Source organism: Babylonia areolata, chromosome 29, assembly GCF_041734735.1.
Source record: "Babylonia areolata isolate BAREFJ2019XMU chromosome 29, ASM4173473v1, whole genome shotgun sequence".
In the NCBI taxonomy this organism is placed as follows: Eukaryota; Metazoa; Mollusca; class Gastropoda; order Neogastropoda; family Buccinidae; genus Babylonia; species Babylonia areolata.
This window is the reverse complement of record NC_134904.1, coordinates 15,124,339-15,144,772: the sequence shown is the minus strand read 5'-3', so window position 1 is coordinate 15,144,772 and position 20,434 is coordinate 15,124,339. Positions and strand designations below refer to the sequence as shown.

Genomic DNA, 20,434 nt, shown 5'->3' with positions numbered 1-20,434 from the left:
GACTGGGAGACAGATAAATCATTTAAGAAAGCCTTGGGGTTGCTTGCTGTAACTGTCTTCATACAGTGACGGTAATACTGGCAGTCTTTTAGCCTATGTTTATGTCGATCACTTGACACTATACACCTCAACATTCTTGTAGATCTAATGGAATCCTGAGGAGGATCAGTTGAGCCTTCACTGTTTCGCGCTGCCTTTCTGGCAGCCTGATCTGCCCTCTCATTTGCAAAAATTCCACAGTGAGAAGGCACCCAAATGAAAGTTGCATGGATGTCTTCGATCAATAATTGATGTACAATGCCTTCGATCAATAATTGATGTACAATGTGTTTTATTTCTGTGATCATCTCAAGGCGTGATTTTTGATTTGCAGATCTAAGTGCATTTAACGCCGATTTTGAATCTACGCAAAGTAGGATTTGACTATCCTTTTGATATAAAATCCAGAATGTAGTTTATGGCCATAAGTATTGCGACGAGCCGGCTCAGTAGATAAGATAAAGATATTTGCCCAGGTGGTACATTTTCTCACGGTTCAATTTCGGTATCACAAAAGCTGCTCCCGCTCTGCCCGCATTCATCAAGAAATCAAGGACTGAACTGGCCATCTGTATAGATTTTAAGATAATTTCTACATTCATTTTCAAAATGAGAGAACACGAAGCTCTTTAGTATATTCGGTGAATCATTTTTTATTCTTTCTTTTGCAGATTTGTGGAGTCCGTATCAAAGTTTGGTTTTCTCAATTCAGTTCCCAGGTTGGTATCATGTTGGTTGAGAATGACGGTTTAACAGCAATATTTTTAAAATCAACTTCTGAATCGATGACGATATCTTCAGTAAATGTATTGACAGGCTTCATATAGGGACTGGATTGTTCTGGCCCTTTCTGCAAAATCTTTGATTTTAAGTGAACTTCATTTTTGGAGAAAGCGTCCTACACTCGGGCACTGAGCTTCTTAAAACAAATTTTGTGGCAGATACTTTTCTGTGTTCATCAAGGGGTAATACTACCTGTTTCTCTGTAAGTCTCTAAGACTCATGTGTGTGATGGGACTCCCAAAGGGAGTGTGTGTGTGTGTGTGTGTGTGTACTGACACAATGCGATGACGGGCCCCCGGTGCTCATATCGAAATAGAGAATCACGTAATTTCTGCTTCTGAATCTGTGTGTGTGTGTGTGTGTGTGCTGACAACGTGACAATGTGCAGTGCAATGCCCCTGCTCTTATCGAAATAAACGACTGAGAATCACAGCCAGTTCACTGGCCTTCTGAATCTCGGTGTGTGTGTCAGTGTGTGTGTGTGTGTGTGTGTGTCGGCCTCAGTGTGTGTGTGCGCGTGCGTGCGCGCGATAATGCAAGTGTCCCTGCAGTGCTGAAATCAAACTAACGAGATTCACGTCAGTGCAGTTGAATACATGGTTATCTCTCCGCGTTTTGAACAAATACATTTTAATACTGCTTATAACTCCGCCGGATTAGTGCCGAATTAATCTTTAGTGCACCGGCAAGAGATCCCAGATCTAAACAACTTGACTTGTACTCGGCAGTATCTACAGTCATTAAGTCCTACCGAGTCCTCAGTCTTCTCAACTGCTACGTCACTGATTGGCTGATGTAACTAACGGCTGGCATCAGTTGACGTCAAATTCGTAGTTCAGGTCACACGGTTTCATTGTGGGCGCGCCGCGCGTGTGTTGTATAGTGTGTGCATGTGTACCACGCTGGGGTGCTCTGTGTGTGTGTGTGTGTGTACCAAGAGTGTGTGTGTGTGTGTTCCTAAAAAAAAAAAGTCTCCAAAATCGGTTTTTAACAGTTTTTGTAAGATGCTCAGAGGAGGCAAAAAGGAAATTTTCTATCTAAAATTACGTTTGAATAACATACTTACCGTGACCCAACTAGTGCAGACTCCGGCAGGGGTCTGACATTCCTGTCCTGGAGGCAAAATAGTAATTTTACCTGTATGATTAGATTTGCAAATGTTGCCTAGCTACACTTTTGGAGTTAAAAGACATTGTGTTCTCTCAACTTTTATGTGACATTGTGTGTTTTGAAATGTTCAGTTTTTCTGGGCATGAAAAGATTATTTTGCGGCAGCAGAATACTGCATACTCCAATAGGAGTGAAAGGATAATTAAAACTTGAAACGTGTGTGTGTGTGTGTGTGTGTGTGTGCGTGTGTGCCGTTTGTCATTTTTCCTAGTGGTCTAAATACGTGCTATGGAGAGATCGCCTGTCAGGACGGATCGGCCGTCATCAAGTTTTGACAACAGCTACCCGGACTGCCAGTGAGCGTAGACTTGACCATGTTCAGCGGTCAACCGCCACGGTAAAGAAACAGGTGCTCTGACAAGTCACTCTCTACTGAAAGCCTCTATACATGAATACTGACTGGAGAGCTTTTCCACTTTGGAGTGTATTTAATTCAGGTGCAGATCCATGCACAGCGCAACACGCAGAAAAGTGTGCCGTTGGGTGGCGTTTTGAAAGGGTCATCTTAAGCGTACAGTTCGCCGCACTAGTTTTCAATCAAGCAAGAATCCAAACCGTTTGGGAATACGGACCAACGCGCGAGTCCCAGTCTAACAAAAATATTGATTGGAGCTTCAAGTATACTGCTTGCTCAGGAGTAATAGAATTTAAAAAAAAAAAAAGTTCATCATTCATCATAAATTAATTTCAACTTGCTTTTAACATACAGAGGTAGTGCATTCCAATAAGGTGCAATTCTGTTACTAAAACAATTTTTTCGAATGTTAGTTCTCCAATACTTTACTAGTTTGTTAGTGGCATTCCTTGTTATGTTAGTTAAAGTTTTTTTGAAAAAAGGTCGAATTTATCAGTATTACTGAGTATTTTATATGTTTGTATTAGATCTCTAATTATACGAAATTTCAAAGATGTTAAATTAAATAATTTCAGTCTTTCTTCATATGTTTTTTCCTGCAGTCCAGTAACAAACCTTGTTGCCCTTCTTTGAACTTTTTAAACTGCAACAGACTGCTTTTTGTATAGCGGGTACCAAGTAACATTTCCATATGCGAGGTGCGGTCTTACTGGTGTCTTAAATAATATAACAAAAGTGTCACTGTCCATATATGAGAATGTTCTTTTTATAATCCTGAGTACTCTGTTTGTCTTTAATATTACATGTCTATCAAATTTTAAATAATCATCAAAGATAACTCCCAAGCCTTTTTCTTCTGAACATTTACTTAAACTCTTCTGCCCATCACTGAGTCTCATAATCATTGTGGGGGTCGTTCTTCCCAACATGTAATACTTTTGACTTATCTGTATTAAAATATAGATTCCATGTGTTTGCCCACTCTATTAGCTTATCTATCTGTCTGTAATGCATATTTATGGCTGCTCAACCCCAAGTTTATTTTCTCGACGGATTTACACGAATCTCAATCAGGATCGACCCCTAGGGCTGAGATTTACTGATTTCCTTAAATTCATGGAAAAAATCTCATCTCATGATTTGAACTGTATCAGTTCAGTTGGGGAGCGTGTCGACGGATACTCCCTGGTCCCGATACTCCCCCGTACGCGCCATGTGTGTAGTGACAACTTCCGGTCAATTTGTTTCTACCATATTTATTTCATACAGTGTTGCCGAGTGCATGCTAGACACAGGACCTCGCTTTAACATCTCAACCAATGTCTAGCGGTCAGACAACAAAACATCTGCTCAGTACATGCCTGACAAGCATCATAACCCTAACAGGCTTAGTCAGGCCTTCAGTACATGCATACCTGTGTACCTCTCAGTGGATTTCTTTTACAGAATATTGCCAGAGGACAACACTTATGTTGCTATGGGTTCTTAGGATGAATTATAAATTGACAAGGAAAAGTGCTCACACACCAAAACACAACAGACTAGAGCAGAACCATTTAATGCTTTTCTAAAATGTTTTATTCAAGAAAGGCAAAAAAAACAAACAAAAAACAAAAACAAAAAAAACCCTGTCATACTTTGAATATGGAATAAAAACTCAACAACTGATAAAGCATTTCTGACAAAATAAAACAGAACATGAATACAATTTGGGCATAGAAAAAATTATAATCAGCGACCCACATGCGCACACACCATGAATGAAAAAACACTGGGATTTTTGTCTTTATCTTCTGTTGCATATTGCCCAACTGACTATGCAGGGCCGTATGAGGGTTGGAAAACTAAATATCGGTCCCCTACAACCTGGAAAAAAAGAAAATACAAGGGAAAAAAATGAGTCATAAATACAGTCACATCCATGCACACAAACCCAGGACACGCCTCTGATGTTGACCATTCTGTCAATTTTCATCTCAGGATTTTAAAAAATACCCAATTAACCTGAATTTGAACTTCATCATTCATATAATACACCAAATTATATCATAACAACACGCATATAAAACCAAAAAATGTCAACCAACACCTCACACATCCAAGGCACAAAAAAGAATAAAACATAGTAAGAATGCCCAATTATCAAGTCTAGAAAAAAAATCGAGGCTTTCTGCCAAAAAAAAGAAAAAAAAAGGCTTAGTTTCATTTTGCCCAAGGCTGGATTCATCCAATTCATTCAACAACTTACGGACAGCAAGTGTAAAGTTGATTTCTTTGATCCTGGCCCCAAATCAAGGTCACAATGATGTATCATCAAACAGGCAGAACAGTTGCACAATATTGGCAACAGACATACCGACTCATGGACAACCGAAACATGGTTATTACAAAGACTCACTCTTTTTCACACATGTGAACCAAAAACTAGAAACCGAAGAATTTAAAAAGTAAACAACAACAACAACAAGCTAAAGAAAAACAAAAGCAGTCTTTGCTTTCCAACAGCACGATAAACAAAACAAGAGTGGAAGATTATAGTGGATCCTCGCATTCCACCATGAAGTCCAAAACGTCGCCCTAAAGAGCACATCCTCTATTGTCCAGAAGACACCCTGAGTCAACCAGTCAACACCCACACTGCAATGCAATCAGCAGGCAAGCAATGGGCAACTTAACTGGTACTGCTGCCTTATCCATGCAGTAACACCAAGTGGAATCTCACAGGTAATACATGCAATTGCTCAAGGAAGCTGCAGGAGCTGTATGCAGGGACTGTCCCACCAGGAAGGCCAGTTTGTGGGCGTACATACAGGGAGCAGGAACACGGATGGTTCCCTGAAACACAGGACAGAAAAATTCTTTACTTTCAGTTGCATAGCTCAGTGACAAACTGGGGAAACATTTTGCTTTCCACTGCATGCCTCAGTGACTAACTGGCAAGCAGCTGGGGAGTATCTTGCAGAAAACAACATGTTCCCATTTTGACTCAATAAGGAAATTCTTTTCCACCAGCCACCGTGGCGAAGTGGTTAGCATCGTGGACTGACGGCTGGGAAAATGCGGGTTCGAATCCCAGCGGAGGTGGGTTTTTCAGCCTGTGGCCGGCTCCTACCCAGAGTTGAGTGTGCTGTGGGCTTAAATGGGGAGACTGGGACCACACAGTCGAGTGTCACCCACTTCAAGGATGCGTCTTTGGGTGTGTTGCTCTAATTACCTGACCAACACTGCAAGTGTCTGTAGTTCTCAGGCCTGGTTAATGCTGGGATATCATTATGATAGGAAGCATAGAGTACAGCCTTGTCATGCAGTCCCAAACCAAAATGGACCTCCATAGCAACATCGTCATCGCCATCCTCCTCCATCATCATCAATATAAACAAAACAGTCTCAAGTCTGTGGCCTTTCATGCCCTGCTCTCATGGTGATCTCAGTTTTGATACGCCTCCACTTCTGTGCTTGGGGCGAGTCCTGTCAATGTCTTCAGTGTCGGCAGATTCATGGGGGGCTGTTGTTTGAGGGACATGGTGGCGGTCTCCACTCTGGGAGGGATGCTCACTCAGTCTGGCTCTGCGGCTAAGCCATTATTGTCGTTAGTAGGGGGCTTAGTAGGTGGTGTCCTAAGTACGTTAAATCAGAACAGGCACCACTGAACACCACCGAAGTGACTTGGCAGCAGTGCAGGGTCTCCTCTGGTGTGTGGCCTCCTGGCGACCTAACATTGATGGTTCCCTGAGGACTGCCAACAATGGAACTGTGATGGACAAACCTGGGTGTGGCCGTTTATGGAGGAATCTAAATGAGCGGTGTGGGAGTCATGCCATTGAAATGGTGCAGATGATGGGGCAGCAGACACACACACACATACACCAAAAAAATCTTTCCCTTCAGTACTGCCAGCTAGCTCCCCTGACTTTCCCCACAGACGACCTGTTTGTATGGGAAAGAAACAAAATTGCTAGAAATCAAATATTACCATTTATGAACTGAAAACTTCCAAACTGATAAGTAACATGAGTTAGTTGGGGACAAAATATACTTCCTCTCTTCTTATGCTATCATACAGTGAGTTGATGAAAGTATCCATATTTTTTTTTCGAAATTTGCACACACTGATGACTTGAAAACAAATCCAGGAAAGCACAAAGAGTTTGAAACCAATTCAATTTAGAATGTTATATAGCGACAACAGGGCCCCTTCATCTAATTCTGTTGTCTGCCTTGTGACCGAGACAAAACTGGGTCAGAAGCCTTTGTTGGCACGCACTGTTCATGTGAATCAGTCACAGCAAAAATAACCCTCCTGCTCATGAGCACAACAACACTGGTCGCAGTGGAGAGTGGAAAGGTCAGTTAACCCTTTGAGCCCTGAGTTCCTGAGCAATTTTAACCCTTCTGCCTGAGCTCCTGTGCCAAAATTTGCAAATAATTGGTATTAAGCCCTTTTAGCCCTGACCACCACTTTACTGGTGGCAGAGAAAAATGACAATGCCCAGCCACTGGTTGAGCGGTGCGCAAACACTTGAAGCGTGCAGAGTCTCAACCTGGCCCGTCAGGGCAGAAATCAGGGACAAAACGTGTGAGAAAACAACTGTACACAATGCAGCAAGTGATTGATATGCTTGATGATCGGAAGTAGAGTATGACAATGATTACTCTGATAGTGAGGTGGAATTCGAATCGGATGATTTTGCTACAGACAGTGATGTTGAAAATGAATCTGAGCATGCAGAATCAGTTGATCAAAGGAGGCGTGTCAGGTTGAGACTGCACGCTTCACGGTAGAAATCGATCTTTTTTATCCAAAGCACATGCTGAAAACACAAATGCGCGGCAATGCTGGTACGATCGCTGACGTCAGAATATTACGGTTTTTCTGATTGGCTCTTCAATATAAGTCAACCAATAGCAAAACACGACACAAGTGTTTATGCACCGCTCAACCGGTGGCCAGGCATTATGCCACCCCTCCCCACCACCGGTAAAGTGGTGGTCAGGGCTCAAAGGGTTAACATATTCTTAGCTCATAATGTCATTATGGAAATTAGGTGCCACTCCAAAAATTCAAAACTATAAGGCCCCAATCAGGGCCCTTCGTCTGAAATGGCTGAGAACAGTAGGGCCTCGACTGGGGCCCTTTGTCCAGAGGGAGTTAATCTGCCATTGATTCCAAGCCTCTGTAAGCCCAAATCTTCATTCAAGCTTTGTTCAATATGCTGAACATTCATAAACCCAAACCTCTGTCAACAAGGTGAGCCTTTACAAACGTTTGTCAACATGCTGAGCCTTTTTAAATTCAAACCTCTGTTCAACACAATGAGATTATACAAACCCAAATTTCTTTGACAAACTGAGCCTTTCAACAAATTGAGCCTTCCTAGACCCAAATGTTTGTCAAAATGACGAGCCTCTAAACCTGAACCACTGTTAACACACTGAACCTTTATAAACCCAAACCTTTGTCAACAAACCAAGCCTTTATAAACCCAAACATACAACAAACAATGCCTCTTTTTCATCTAAACCTTTGTCAAGTTAAACCTCTATAAAACCAAACCTTTGTCAACAAGATGAGCCTTTACAAACCCAAGCCTTTGTCAACAAACTGAAGCCTTTACAAACCCAAACCTTTGTCAAGAAGCTGAACCTTTATAAACCCAAACCTTTGTAAACATACTAAACCTTTTAAAACCTTAACTTTTATCAACAAACTGAGCTTTTATAAACCCAAACCTTTGTCAACAAGCAGAGCCTTTATAAACTGAAACCTCTGTCAACAAATAGCCTTTATAAACCCAAACCTTTGTCAACAAGCTGAGCCTTAATAAATCCAAAACTTTGTCAACAAGCTGAGCCTTCACAAACCCAAGCCTCTGTCAACAAGCTAGGCCTTTATTAAAAAATAACAACAACAAAAAACCACTTTGTTCAATACTGACATTTTATTAACCCAAACCTGTCTTCAACACAGACCTGACAATCCCTATCAAGACTTGAGAGTTGCCTTTTCATTGTGGTAGTCGATCAACAGTGACCAGAGTAACAATGATACCGCTGTTGCCATGCCAAAACAATGAAGATTTAAGAATTATGCGTAACACATATATGTATGTATTCTCACAATGACTGACATCAAAGCACAGCGGGATAAAGGCTTACCTGCCAGTTGTAGTACATGTGAGTCAGCTTGTAAGCCAGCCGCTGGTAGTAGTCAGGCAACATTGACAGCTCATCCAGGATGACATTGTAGTGGGTCGGGGTGACTGTGCCCTGACGCACAGACTGAGCCACCAGGAAGAAGTCATACCTGCAACATGACACCAGTCCAACACCTGCTGTACCACACCAATCCATTTACATCTACAGTTTAAGGACGTCCTGTCTGCAGGTAGTACACAAGTTCAAAAGGAATGCAACCGAAACTGGGTTCCCACCGGTCATAGCTGCATTACGAAAGAAATTAAAAAAAACAACAAAAAAAAAACCCCAAACTTTTCTCATATCCCTTCATTACATATTCTGAGACCCGAGGATAAAATATTTCATTTAAACTCAAAATGTTGATGTCTTTTTCACACAATCAACATCACATTCAAACTTCTATTGCAAAAAAAATCTGCTGGCAACCAGTTACATTCATTTTCAAGCATTCAACTCTTTTTTTTTTCCTAAGGGAGATCTTTACCACAACTAAACCCTTTATTGACATCTTTACCACAGCTAAACCCTTTATTGACATCTTCTGCCATGTGTACTCAAAAGGGAAACTGGTACAACTGCTTTATCACAATGTAAAGAACTTGATACAGGAGTTTTTCCCTATTCAGTCTGTGTTACTCTGGGTTCAACAGAGTAGCTGTAGTGCCACAGGTCCCTCTTCATCAGTTGGTTTCATCAAGCCGGTTTGGTTCAACTTTTTCCAGTACCAAGCCACTCCCATTAAAAAAAACAACAACATCCAGTTCATTAAATCTTGCTGGGACTTGGCTGGCCTATCAACAATATAACCAGGACAATCTGAACACACCAAGCACGATAATCCATCCTGTACAGTAAAAGACTCCTGGCGACCTAACATCAATGGTTCCCTGTGGACCGCTGGAACTGGGACGGTGACAAGACGAACCTGGGTGTGGCTGTGTATGGGGGACTCAGAATGAGCAGTGTGGAAGTAATGCCACTGACACAGTGCAGATGACAAGTCCAGACTCTTTTTCCTTACCATGTGGGTTTGGTTGCCACGTCATCGATGACGGTGCCAGGCCCAGGGTTGACATGGCTCGTGGAACTGGCTCCCTGTACTTCCCGGAAGAAGCGGGCGTTGGTTCTCTTCTTCACCACCACGAAGGACAGTTTGGCTTTGCTGCACACAACGCACCATGGTCCTGTAATCCACAGCCGACACCGCTGTCCACACAAGTGTTCGCCATCGCACACACTGCAATCAACACACTGACAATCAAGAGACAAGGCCTACAAGCCCCAGGTTTCTGAATCTCTCTGACCTGCACACCTGAAGCCAGACTTTTCTGACACCGTTACTTGTTGTCCAGCCGACTGCGCAGGGCCAGGTGTGGACTGCCTCAGCAGAATAAAAATTCAACAACATTGGAAAATAAAATTCTGTCAAATGAAAAACAAAAAGCAAAACAAAAACAACAAAAACTTGCAAAATAACAGTTCATGACATATCCTAATCATTACGCTCCTTAAAACAAGACTACGCTGTGCTGAGGATGTCAGCCCTTCCGCTTAACTTATCATCCCAGATTTAAAAAAAACAAAACAAAAAACAAACAAAAAAAACCAAAAAACAGTCACACAAAAATATACATAAAAAGGACATACAGGCAAATAATACTGCCCATCCCAGTGTTTACAAGATCACTTCTAATCAGCAGCTATGGGGCGTGTTTCGTTTAAGTAGAAGCCGTGGTTTCTAACAGACTGGGAGAATGGTATGTGACAGCAAGAGGTGGACACAGCAGTAGAAGTGACCTGGTTATCTTTTGTTTGGTGGCAGCTGCAATAAGCTCAGTTTCATCTTCATCATCAACTTGTTTTCACTCATCCATATGAGTATCCATATCTATCATCAACATCCTCATCAACTACAGGTAAGAGCTGGAAAGTCTGAGGGAACAGCTAAGTTGTGGAGCTGGGAATCGTCTGCACAAAAAATGGTATGAGTAACCTGTCAAATAACAGACTCAAGAGGCTGTGTGTATACAGTAAATACAAAAGGGCCCAAGACTGAACCCTGTGGCACTACATACTTCAACATAGAGTGGATTTATGAGCAACAAGGACAGACTGGGTGCCACAATTAAGTATGAGACCAAACCCTTCCACCCGTCCACCCCCCCCCTCCCAAAACAAGTTCTATCAGCACAAGATAATGCACAGTATCCTTTCTTACCCAACAGCGGTTTTTATCTGCGGAATCTCATGATCATGAACCAGATGCAGCTGTCCATCGCCCACTCCATCCCTGAAGACAATCACTTTCTCTGGAGCTGCACCATTTGATCTCCGGTATGCATTGATGCATGCTGCACACAAAGATTAACCTCTTGAGTGCCCCAAGACAGAAATTTGTGTCCCCTTCCGATGTGCAAAAAAAGTGCCTAAGGACAGCAATCTCCGTCAGAAAAAAAAAGCCACTATGGTCTGGCAGGATGGACAATGGTGAATAATGGGACCATCAAGACTGATAACAATCTGAATGCTAGGTTATAATTACTCTTACCTGACAATTTGTATAGTAGAAGATCCACCCCCACCCCCTCCCCACCCCTGAACCCCTACAGTGTGGAGTGTCGTCCATTAAAAAGCAGCAAAACTTCAATACACTTGTAAAATATCTAGTCAGTGCATGGACCCAATGCCAGTTCTAGCCTTGGATTACAACTTACATGTTCTGTCAAACTCTTCACACTTTCCCATCTTTCCTAAGACTTTTACTGCTCTAGCATCTGTATAACAATAGATGCTACTGTATGCTGAATGCTTCCCACAGAAACTGACACTGAGGCAAGGTGAACAAAGATTTTTTTATAAATTGTAAATTGTACTGGCAATTCCCAATGTTCATCAAGTTTATTCTAGTTAATTCAAAACCCTCTTTTTAATACTGGCATGCAATAAACATGTCAGGAGTACAGTTAGGGTCGGCAGTCAAAACGTTTCTTCTTTTCTTTTCTTTTCACTGCAGCAAAGTAATGGACTGGGATTTTCACACCACAAGTTCCTGATAAGGAATCCACCAAACATAGTTTCTGTTAATCCAGAAATGATCTGGAGAAGACAAAGAAAATCTTACTGATCTGAAGGCAGATGATTTAAAAAAATTTTTTTTTTATCTGGAAGGCTTGCATCCCCATGTTCGTTTGTAGAATAAAAACTAAGAACATGCATTCATGACAAAACTTGTTTTTAACCAGCCGCCGTGGTGAAGTGGTTAGCGTCGTGGACTGACGGCTGGGAGGATGCGGGTTCGAATCCCAGCGGAGGTGGGTTTTTCGGCCCATGGCCGGCTCCTACCCAGAGTTGAGTGTGCTGTGGGCTTAAATGGGGAGACTGGGACCACACAGTTGAGTGTCATCCACTTTAAGGATGCGTCTTTGGGTGTGTTGCTCTAATTACTCGACCAACACTGCAAGTGTCTGTGTCTCTCGGGCCTGGTTAACGCCGGGATATCATTATGACAGGAAGCGTAGAGTACAGCCTTGTCACACAGTCCCAAACCAAAATGGACCTCCATAGCAACATCGTCATCATCATTGTCATCCTCCTTCTCCTTCATCGTCATCAATATAAACAAAATAGTCTCAAAGTCTGTGACCTTTCATGCCCTGCTCTCTTGGTGACCTCAGTTTCGATACCCCTCCACTTCCGTGCTTGGGGTGAGTCCTGTCAATGTCGTCAGTGTCGGCAGATTCATGGGGGGCTGTTGTTTGAGGGACGTGGTGGCGGTCTCCACTCTGGGAGAGACGCTCACTCAGTCTGGCTCCGCGACTAAGCCATTATTGTCGTTAGTAGGGGGCTTAGTAGGTGGTGTCCTAAGTACGTTAAAACAGAACAGGCACCACTGAACACCACCGAAGTGACTCAGCAGCAGTGCAGGGTCTCCTCTGGTGTGTGGCCTCCTGGCGACCTAACATCGATAGTTCCCTGTGGACTGCCGACGCTGGAACTGCGACGGACGAACCCGGGTGTGGCCGTGTATGGGGGGAATCTAAATGAGCAGCGTGGGAGTCATGCCATTGAAATGGCGCAGATGATGGGGCAGCAAAAAAAAACAAAAAAACAAACAAACAAAAAAAACACAAAAAACAAACTTGTTTTTAATTTTGTCAGTGCCTTCACACAGGAAAACTACCAACATGCTGACCCTAACAACCCTGTGCTTCATCATCATCATCATCATCATGGAAGTCACATCACCAGCGATGGACACGTCAGTGACTCCCCCGAGATGAGAAACGCAGCCCAGTACAGCCCCTGTACTTACACGTCACGCAGCTCTGCAGCTGGTTGAGAAGTTCCACGTGAGACGTCTGGAAGGTGACGGTGGAGTGGTAGCGTGTGAAGTCCTTAGAGATGGTGGCCACCACACCCCCCACTGACCGGCCCCTACACGCCGAGTCATGGTAGGTGTCAAAGCCAACCAGCATCGTATTCTGCAACTGCAATCAGACACAACTAGCATCACTAGCTGGGGACATCATCTCACTTTACTGCCATCTGCAATCAGACATAAATGGCAACAGCAGATAGTGCCATCCTCTCACTTTACTGCCATCTGCCATCAGATATAACTAGCAACACTAGGTGGAGCCATCCTTTCACTTTAGATTTCACTGACATCTGCAATCAGATATAACTAGCAACACTAGGTGGAGCCATCCTTTCTTTTTAGATTTCACTGACATCTGCAATCAGATATAACTAGCAACACTAGGTGGAGCCACCCTTTCACTTTAGATTTCACTGACATCTGCAATCAGATATAACTAGCAACACTAGGTGGAGCCATCCTTTCACTTTAAACTTTACCACCATCTGCAATCAGATATAACTAGCAATACATGTACTAGACAGTGCCGTTGTCACACTTTGCTGTGTGATTCCAAGCTACAAGCACAGACAGTGTGTATGCTGGCATGAACCCGACAGGACCCCACTATTCACCAACAGATGATCAAGATGTGCAATTTCATTTTCTTGTGACGGCTGATCCATTCTTTCCCAGCATCCCCACCATCTGTGAACGTGTGTTTTGCCTGAAGTTGGCTGCTGGGTTTTCATGGTGTTTGTCTTCTTCTTCTGCATTCACTCATATGCACACGAGTGGGCTTTTACGTGTATGACCGTTTTTACCCCGCCATGTAGGTAGTCATACTCCGTTTTTGGGGGTGTGCATGCTGGGTATGTTCTCGTTTCCATTACCCACCGAATGCTGACATGGATTACAGGATCTTTAACGTGCGTATTTGATCTTCTGCGTGCATATACACACGAAGGGGGTTCAGGCACTAGCAGGTCTGCACATATGTTGACCTGGGAGATCGTAAAAATCTCCACCCTTTACCCACCAGGCGCCGTCACCGTGATTCGAACCCAGGACCCTCAGATCTAAAGTCCAACGCTTTAACCATTCGGCTATGGCGCCTGTCATGATGTTTGTCAAAAGAAAGTGTCTGGATGTCTGATCATTACAGGTATGACTACACAATATCAACAACAATCGTACATCTAAAGCGTGCACTGGGATTTAAACTGAAGCTGAAGTAACGCAAGTGAAGGAAAGAGTTTCTGGCAAACATCTATTTGCCAGGCTCTTCTTTTGATTTGATTCAGTCATGGTCCTGGATATACTAAAGTTAAGTACTGCGGATAGTGGAGACTTAGAGGAGGGTGGTTATCAAGTGGCACTCTTTCTGGTCTGAAGTGACTCAATGGAGGCCACCAACTAGTCCTTGTGGTTTGGTTTGGTTAGGCTGAATGAAATCATCTCAAGACAGTAACATTCAGAGTAAACATAGTTTTTCTCATGTACAGTATTCTCTCTCTCTCTCAAAGAGAGATCATCATCAATTACGACACATCCACACCATCATTACAATCCACGGCACACAGAGGTCACACACACTGGTAAGTACACGCACACACACACAGACACACACACTTCAGAATTGTGTTAATGGTTTCTGATTATTATCATTATTATTATTGAATTGTTACTGTTTAATGTAATTGCATGTGAGTTATGCATTTTTTGGTAGTTTTCTAGTTGACCTTTTCTGTTTTCCTCTTCCCTGCCCCCCCCCCCCCCTCCAACCCCTCCCTCCTCCCCCAACCTCCCCCCCACTCCTTTTTTTTATTTAAACATCTAATATCACTGATAGTGAAAAGATGCCAAACTAAAGAACGAACACACGCACACACACACACAATAAGACACGTTGTGCATACCTTGGAAGTGACATACAATGGTAACGATGTCTGGTTGCAGCTGATTGTTGGGTCCGACATGCACTTTTATCCACATTTTACATACCTTGGAACTGACATACAATGGTAACGATGTCTTGTTGCAGCTGATTGTTGGGTCCGACATGCACTTTTATCCACATTTTACATACCTTGGAACTGACATACAATGGTAACGATGTCTTGTTGCAGCTGATTGTTGGGTCCGACATGCACTTTTATCCACATTTTACATACCTTGGAACTGACATACAACGGTAACGATGTCTTGTTGCAGCTGATTGTTGGGTCCGACATGTACTTTTATCCACATTTTACATACCTTGGAAGTGACATACAATGGTAACGATGTCTGGTTGCAGCTGACTGTTGGGTCGGACATGCACTTTTATCCACATTTTACATACCTTGGAAGTGACATACAACGGTAACGATGTCTTGTTGCAGCTGATTGTTGGGTCCGACATGCACTTTTATTCACATTTTACATACCTTGGAACTGACATACAACGGTAACGATGTCTTGTTGCAGCTGATTGTTGGGTCCGCCATGCACTTTTATCCACATTTTACATACCTTGGAACTGACATACAATGGTAACGATGTCTTGTTGCAGCTGATTGTTGGGTCCGACATGCACTTTTATCCACATTTTACATACCTTGGAAGTGACATACAATGGTAACGATGTCTGGTTGCAGCTGATTGTTGGGTCCGCCATGCACTTTTATCCACATTTTACATACCTTGGAACTGACATACAACGGTAACGATGTCTTGTTGCAGCTGATTGTTGGGTCCGACATGCACTTTTATCCACATTTTACACTCTTCTCTCCTCCTCTTTGGCTTTGGAAATGGAAACAAGACACCATTCCTTTCCGGATAACACTGGTCAGACTTGCACTGACCACAACAACTATGTCAGTGACCTTGTATTTTTTTCCCCCATCACGCCTTTGCATGTACCGCTCTCTCAGGAAGGCAGAGAGCTTGCCAGGCTTTGCCAAAACTGGCACAGACCATGTGCTCGACTGTCTACAAGGCAACACTCAACCCCCTGAACTGCTGTTGCACAGAAATGATGGCTGACAGGAGCGGAGAGGTTTATTCAACTTCAGATAAATCACAAAGAAGTGGGACGAGACTGTTATCTTCCCTCTGTGGCCGTTTGCCTTACAATGTTTTGCGCATTAATGTTATGTGAATTTCACTTCCTTTAATTGTTTTTTTTTTTTTTGTTAGAATTCATCCAGTTCCTGATAGGATCTGATCCGATCCTGATAGTGTCAACTTCATTTACTATAATGCTGTAATACTGGTGTAAGGAAAGATCATTTTGTATGTTCAGCAGCGCTGAAAGAAAAAAAAAAAGAAAGAAAGAAAAAAAAAAAAGGAAAGAAAGAAAAAATATATGTGCGTGCGTGCGTGCGTGCGTGCATGCGTGCGTGTGTGTGCAGTGAAGGCTTCAAGACAAGAAGGGGACGAGCAATGGGGAGTGGACATGGGGTAGGGGGGGAATCCATGCAGGTGAAGAGAAATGCTTGGAGCGACTAGAAAAGTCGAACTTGCGCAATGGAAATCACTCACAGGAATGGGGCAGGTCCACACCACTCCACCCATTTTGCAGTTCATCTGGATGGCAATCTTTGTGGCCACAGACATCAGGCGCTTCTTGTTGCCCAGGGTCCTCTCCACCACCACCTGGGACGGCACTGCAACCACAGGCACACGACACCACTCTTTTCATCCGTCCACAGGCACACAACACCACTCACTACATCCGTCCACAGGCACACAACACCACTCACTACATCCGTCCACAGGCACACAACACCACTCACTACATCCGTCCACAGGCTCTGTTTTCAGTTTCACTTTCTCAAGGAGGCGTCAATGCATTCGGACAAATCCATACACGCTACACCACATCTGTTGAGCAGATGCCTGACCAGCAGCATAACCCAACGCGCTTAGTCAGGCCTTGAGTGCATGCTTACATATTTGTGTACCTATGAAAGTGGATTTCATTTTATGTAATTTCGCCAGAGGACAACACTCTCGTTGCCATGGGTTCTTTTTCAGTGCGCCAAGTGCGTGCTGCACACGGGACCTCGGTTTATCGTCTCATCCGAAAGACTAGACGCTCAGTTTGATTTTCCAGTCAAACATCTGTCCACAGGCACACGACACCACTCACTACATCTGTCCACAGGCACACAGCACCACTCACTACATCTGTCCACAGGCACACAACATCACTCACCACATCCGTCCACAGGCACACGACATCATTCACTACATCTGTCCACAGGCACACAAAACTCACTAATCTGCCACAGGCACACAGCACCACTCACTACATCCGTCCACAGGCACACAGCACCACTCACTACATCTGTCCACAGGCACACAGCACCACTCACTACATCCTCCACAGGCACACAAAACTCACTAATCTGCCACAAGCACACAGCACCACTCACTACATCCTCCACAGGCACACAACACCACTCACTACATCCTCCACAGGCACACAACACCACTCACTACATCTGTCCACAGGCACACAAAACTCACTACATCTGTCCACAGGCACACAACACCACTCACTACATCCGTCCACAGGCACACAACACCACTCACTACATCCGTCCACAGGGCGAGAGCGGGATTCGAACCCACACCCTCACGGACTCTCTGTATTGGCAGCTGAGCGTCTTAACCATTCTGCCACCTTCCTCCACAGGCACACAACACCACTCACTACATTCTCCACAGGCACACAACACCACTCACTCCATCTGTCCACAGGCACACAAAACTCACTAATCTGCCACAGGCACACAACACCACTCACTACATCCTCCACAGGCACACAACACCACTCACTACATCCTCCACAGGCACACAACACCACTCACTACATCCTCCACAGGCACACAACACCACTCACTACATCTGTCCACAGGCACACAACACCACTCACTACATCCTCCACAGGCACACAACACCACTCACTACATCCGTCCACAGGCACACAACACCACTCACTACATCTGTCCACAGGCACACAAAACTCACTAATCTGCCACAGGCACACAACACCGCTCACCACATCCTCCACAGGCACACAACACCACTCACTACATCCTCCACAGGCACACAACACCACTCACTACATCCGTCCACAGGCACACAACACCACTCACTACATCCTCCACAGGCACACGACACCACTCACTACATCTGTCCACAGGCACACAACACCACTCACTACATCTGTCCACAGGCACACAACACCACTCACTACATCCTCCACAGGCACACAGCACCACTCACTAATCTGCCACAGGCACACAACACTCACTACATCCGTCCACAGGTACACAACACTACTCACTACCTCCTCCACAGGCACACAACACCGCTCACTACATCTGCACACAAAACTCACTAATCTGTCACAGGCACACAGCACCACTCACTACATCCTCCACAGGCACACAACACCACTCACTACATCCTCCACAGGCACACAACACCACTCACTACATCCTCCACAGGCACTCACTACCAAAGATGCCAGCCCCTGTCAAGTGTTTGTAGGAACAGTCAGGAAACTTGGTAAGAACATTTTGAATTAGGTAGAAACACTTGGACTCTTGAGCCACATCGACTTGTCCCTTCCTTGCACTCCACAGCTAAATCCACCTGGCAACAGACGCTGTCTGACAAGAGCCGCAACTTGATTCAGCCACGTTCTCTCTTGTTCAGGCAAACAGTTCAGCCGGCTGGTTCACTCAATACCGTTTCAATGTCAACACTCACTCGATCAGCTGAGCATCATCACGTGTGACCAAGATTAGAAGTGATTGCTCTGGCCTCCTGATCAACAGATCGAGAGCGTCTGGGTAATGTTACGACAGTAAAGCATGTGACCATGCTATGAAGTTGAAAATGAACTCGTCGGATCAATTTTGGACGTTGGCATACCATCGGAACAAACTACAATTGATTGAAAACAAAATACACCGAAAATGTAACAGCTGGTATCTCTGCACAGCACCTGTCCACAGGCACACAACGTACACATCACTCCCAAAACATCCGGTTCTTCCAAACAAAATGCAAACACAACACGACAGACAGCACCTGGACTGTCAATGCAGCAGAACTTCTTGATGGCATCGTAGCAGTCCTTCCTGCTGCTGGGCACCAGGCAGAGCACCATCCGGGTGTCCTGCTGCACATTGTACCTCAGCGCCGTCAGGTACGTGTCGTTACGGTCGTTGTTCAGCTCCACCCTAGACACAAAGGAAATGAAAGAAAAGGATGGGAAGTCGTCTGGAAATACCGCTTCCTGAGGCTGCTCAGCCCAGTGAGGATAAGCTGTCACTGCTCAAGGATAAGTCTCACTGCTCAAGGATAAACTATCACTGCTCTAGAATAAGCTGTCACTGCTCAAGGATAAGCACTCACTGCTCAAGGATAAGCTGTCACTGCTCTAGGATAAGCTGTCACTGCTCTAGAATAAGCTGTCACTGCTCAAGGATAAGCACTCACTGCTCTAAGATAAGCTGTCACTACTCTAGGATAAGCTGTCACTGCTCTAGGAGAGCTCTCACTGCACCAGGATAAGCTGTCACTGCTCAAGGATAAGCTGTCACTGCTCTAGGATAAGCTGTCACTGCTCTAAGATAAGCTGTCACTGCTCTAGGATAAGCACTCACTGCTCTAGGATAAGCTGTCACTGCTCTAGGATAAGCTGTCACTGCTCAAGGATAAGCTGTCACTGCTCTAGGATAAGCACCCACTGCTCAAGGATAAGCTGTCACTGCTCTAGGATAAGCTGTCACTGCTCTAGGATAAGCTGTCACTGCTCAAGGATAAGCTGTCACTGCTCAAGGATAAGCACTCACTGCTCAAGGATAAGCACTCACTGCTCTAGGATAAGCTGTCACTGCTCAAGGATAAGCTGTCACTGCTCAAGGATAAGCACTCACTGCTCAAGGATAAGGATAAGCACTCACTGCTCAAGGATAAGCACTCACTGCTCAAGGATAAGGATAAGCACTCACTGCTCAAGGATAAGCTCTCACTGCTCTAGGATAAGCTCTCATTGCTCTAGGATAAGCACTCACTGCTCTAGGATAAGCTGCCACTGCTCAAGGATAAGCTCTCACTGCTCTAGGATAAGCTGTCACTGCTCTAGGATAAGCTGTCACTGCTCTAGGAGAGCTGTCACTGCTCTAGGAGAGCTCTCACTGCTCAAGGATAAGCACTCACTGCTCAAGGATAAGCTGTCACTGCTCAAGGATAAGCACTCACTGCTCAAGAATAAGCACTCACTGCTCTGGGATAAGCTGTCACTGCTCAAGGATAAGCTCTCATTGCTCTAGGATAAGCACTCACTGCTCTAGGATAAGCTGTCACTGCTCTAGGATAAGCTCTCACTGCTCTAGGATAAGCTCTCACTGCTCTAGGATAAGCACTCACTGCTCAAGGATAAGCTCTCACTGCTCTAGGATAAGCTCTCACTGCTCTAGGATAAGCACTCACTGCTCTAGGATAAGCTGCTACTGCTCTAGGAT

At 44.3% G+C, this 20,434-nt stretch overlaps 1 protein-coding gene across 2 annotated transcripts in view; it reads right to left on the bottom strand.

Moving 5' to 3' along the window:
• Positions 1-3,966: 3,966 nt before the first annotated feature.
• LOC143302353 (piwi-like protein 1) overlaps positions 3,967-20,434 on the bottom strand; it is a 53,298-nt gene continuing 36,830 nt past the window's right edge. For both annotated transcript variants that reach the window (XM_076616994.1, XM_076616995.1), the window contains exons 13-19: positions 18,996-19,147; positions 16,431-16,555; positions 12,858-13,032; positions 10,764-10,896; positions 9,567-9,707; positions 8,504-8,651; positions 3,967-5,182 (exon numbers count right to left, since the gene is read on the bottom strand). In XM_076616994.1, coding sequence (XP_076473109.1) covers positions 5,066-5,182; positions 8,504-8,651; positions 9,567-9,707; positions 10,764-10,896; positions 12,858-13,032; positions 16,431-16,555; positions 18,996-19,147 — 991 coding nt within the window. In that variant the 3' untranslated portion in view covers positions 3,967-5,065. The remainder of the gene's footprint in view (positions 5,183-8,503; positions 8,652-9,566; positions 9,708-10,763; positions 10,897-12,857; positions 13,033-16,430; positions 16,556-18,995; positions 19,148-20,434) is intronic.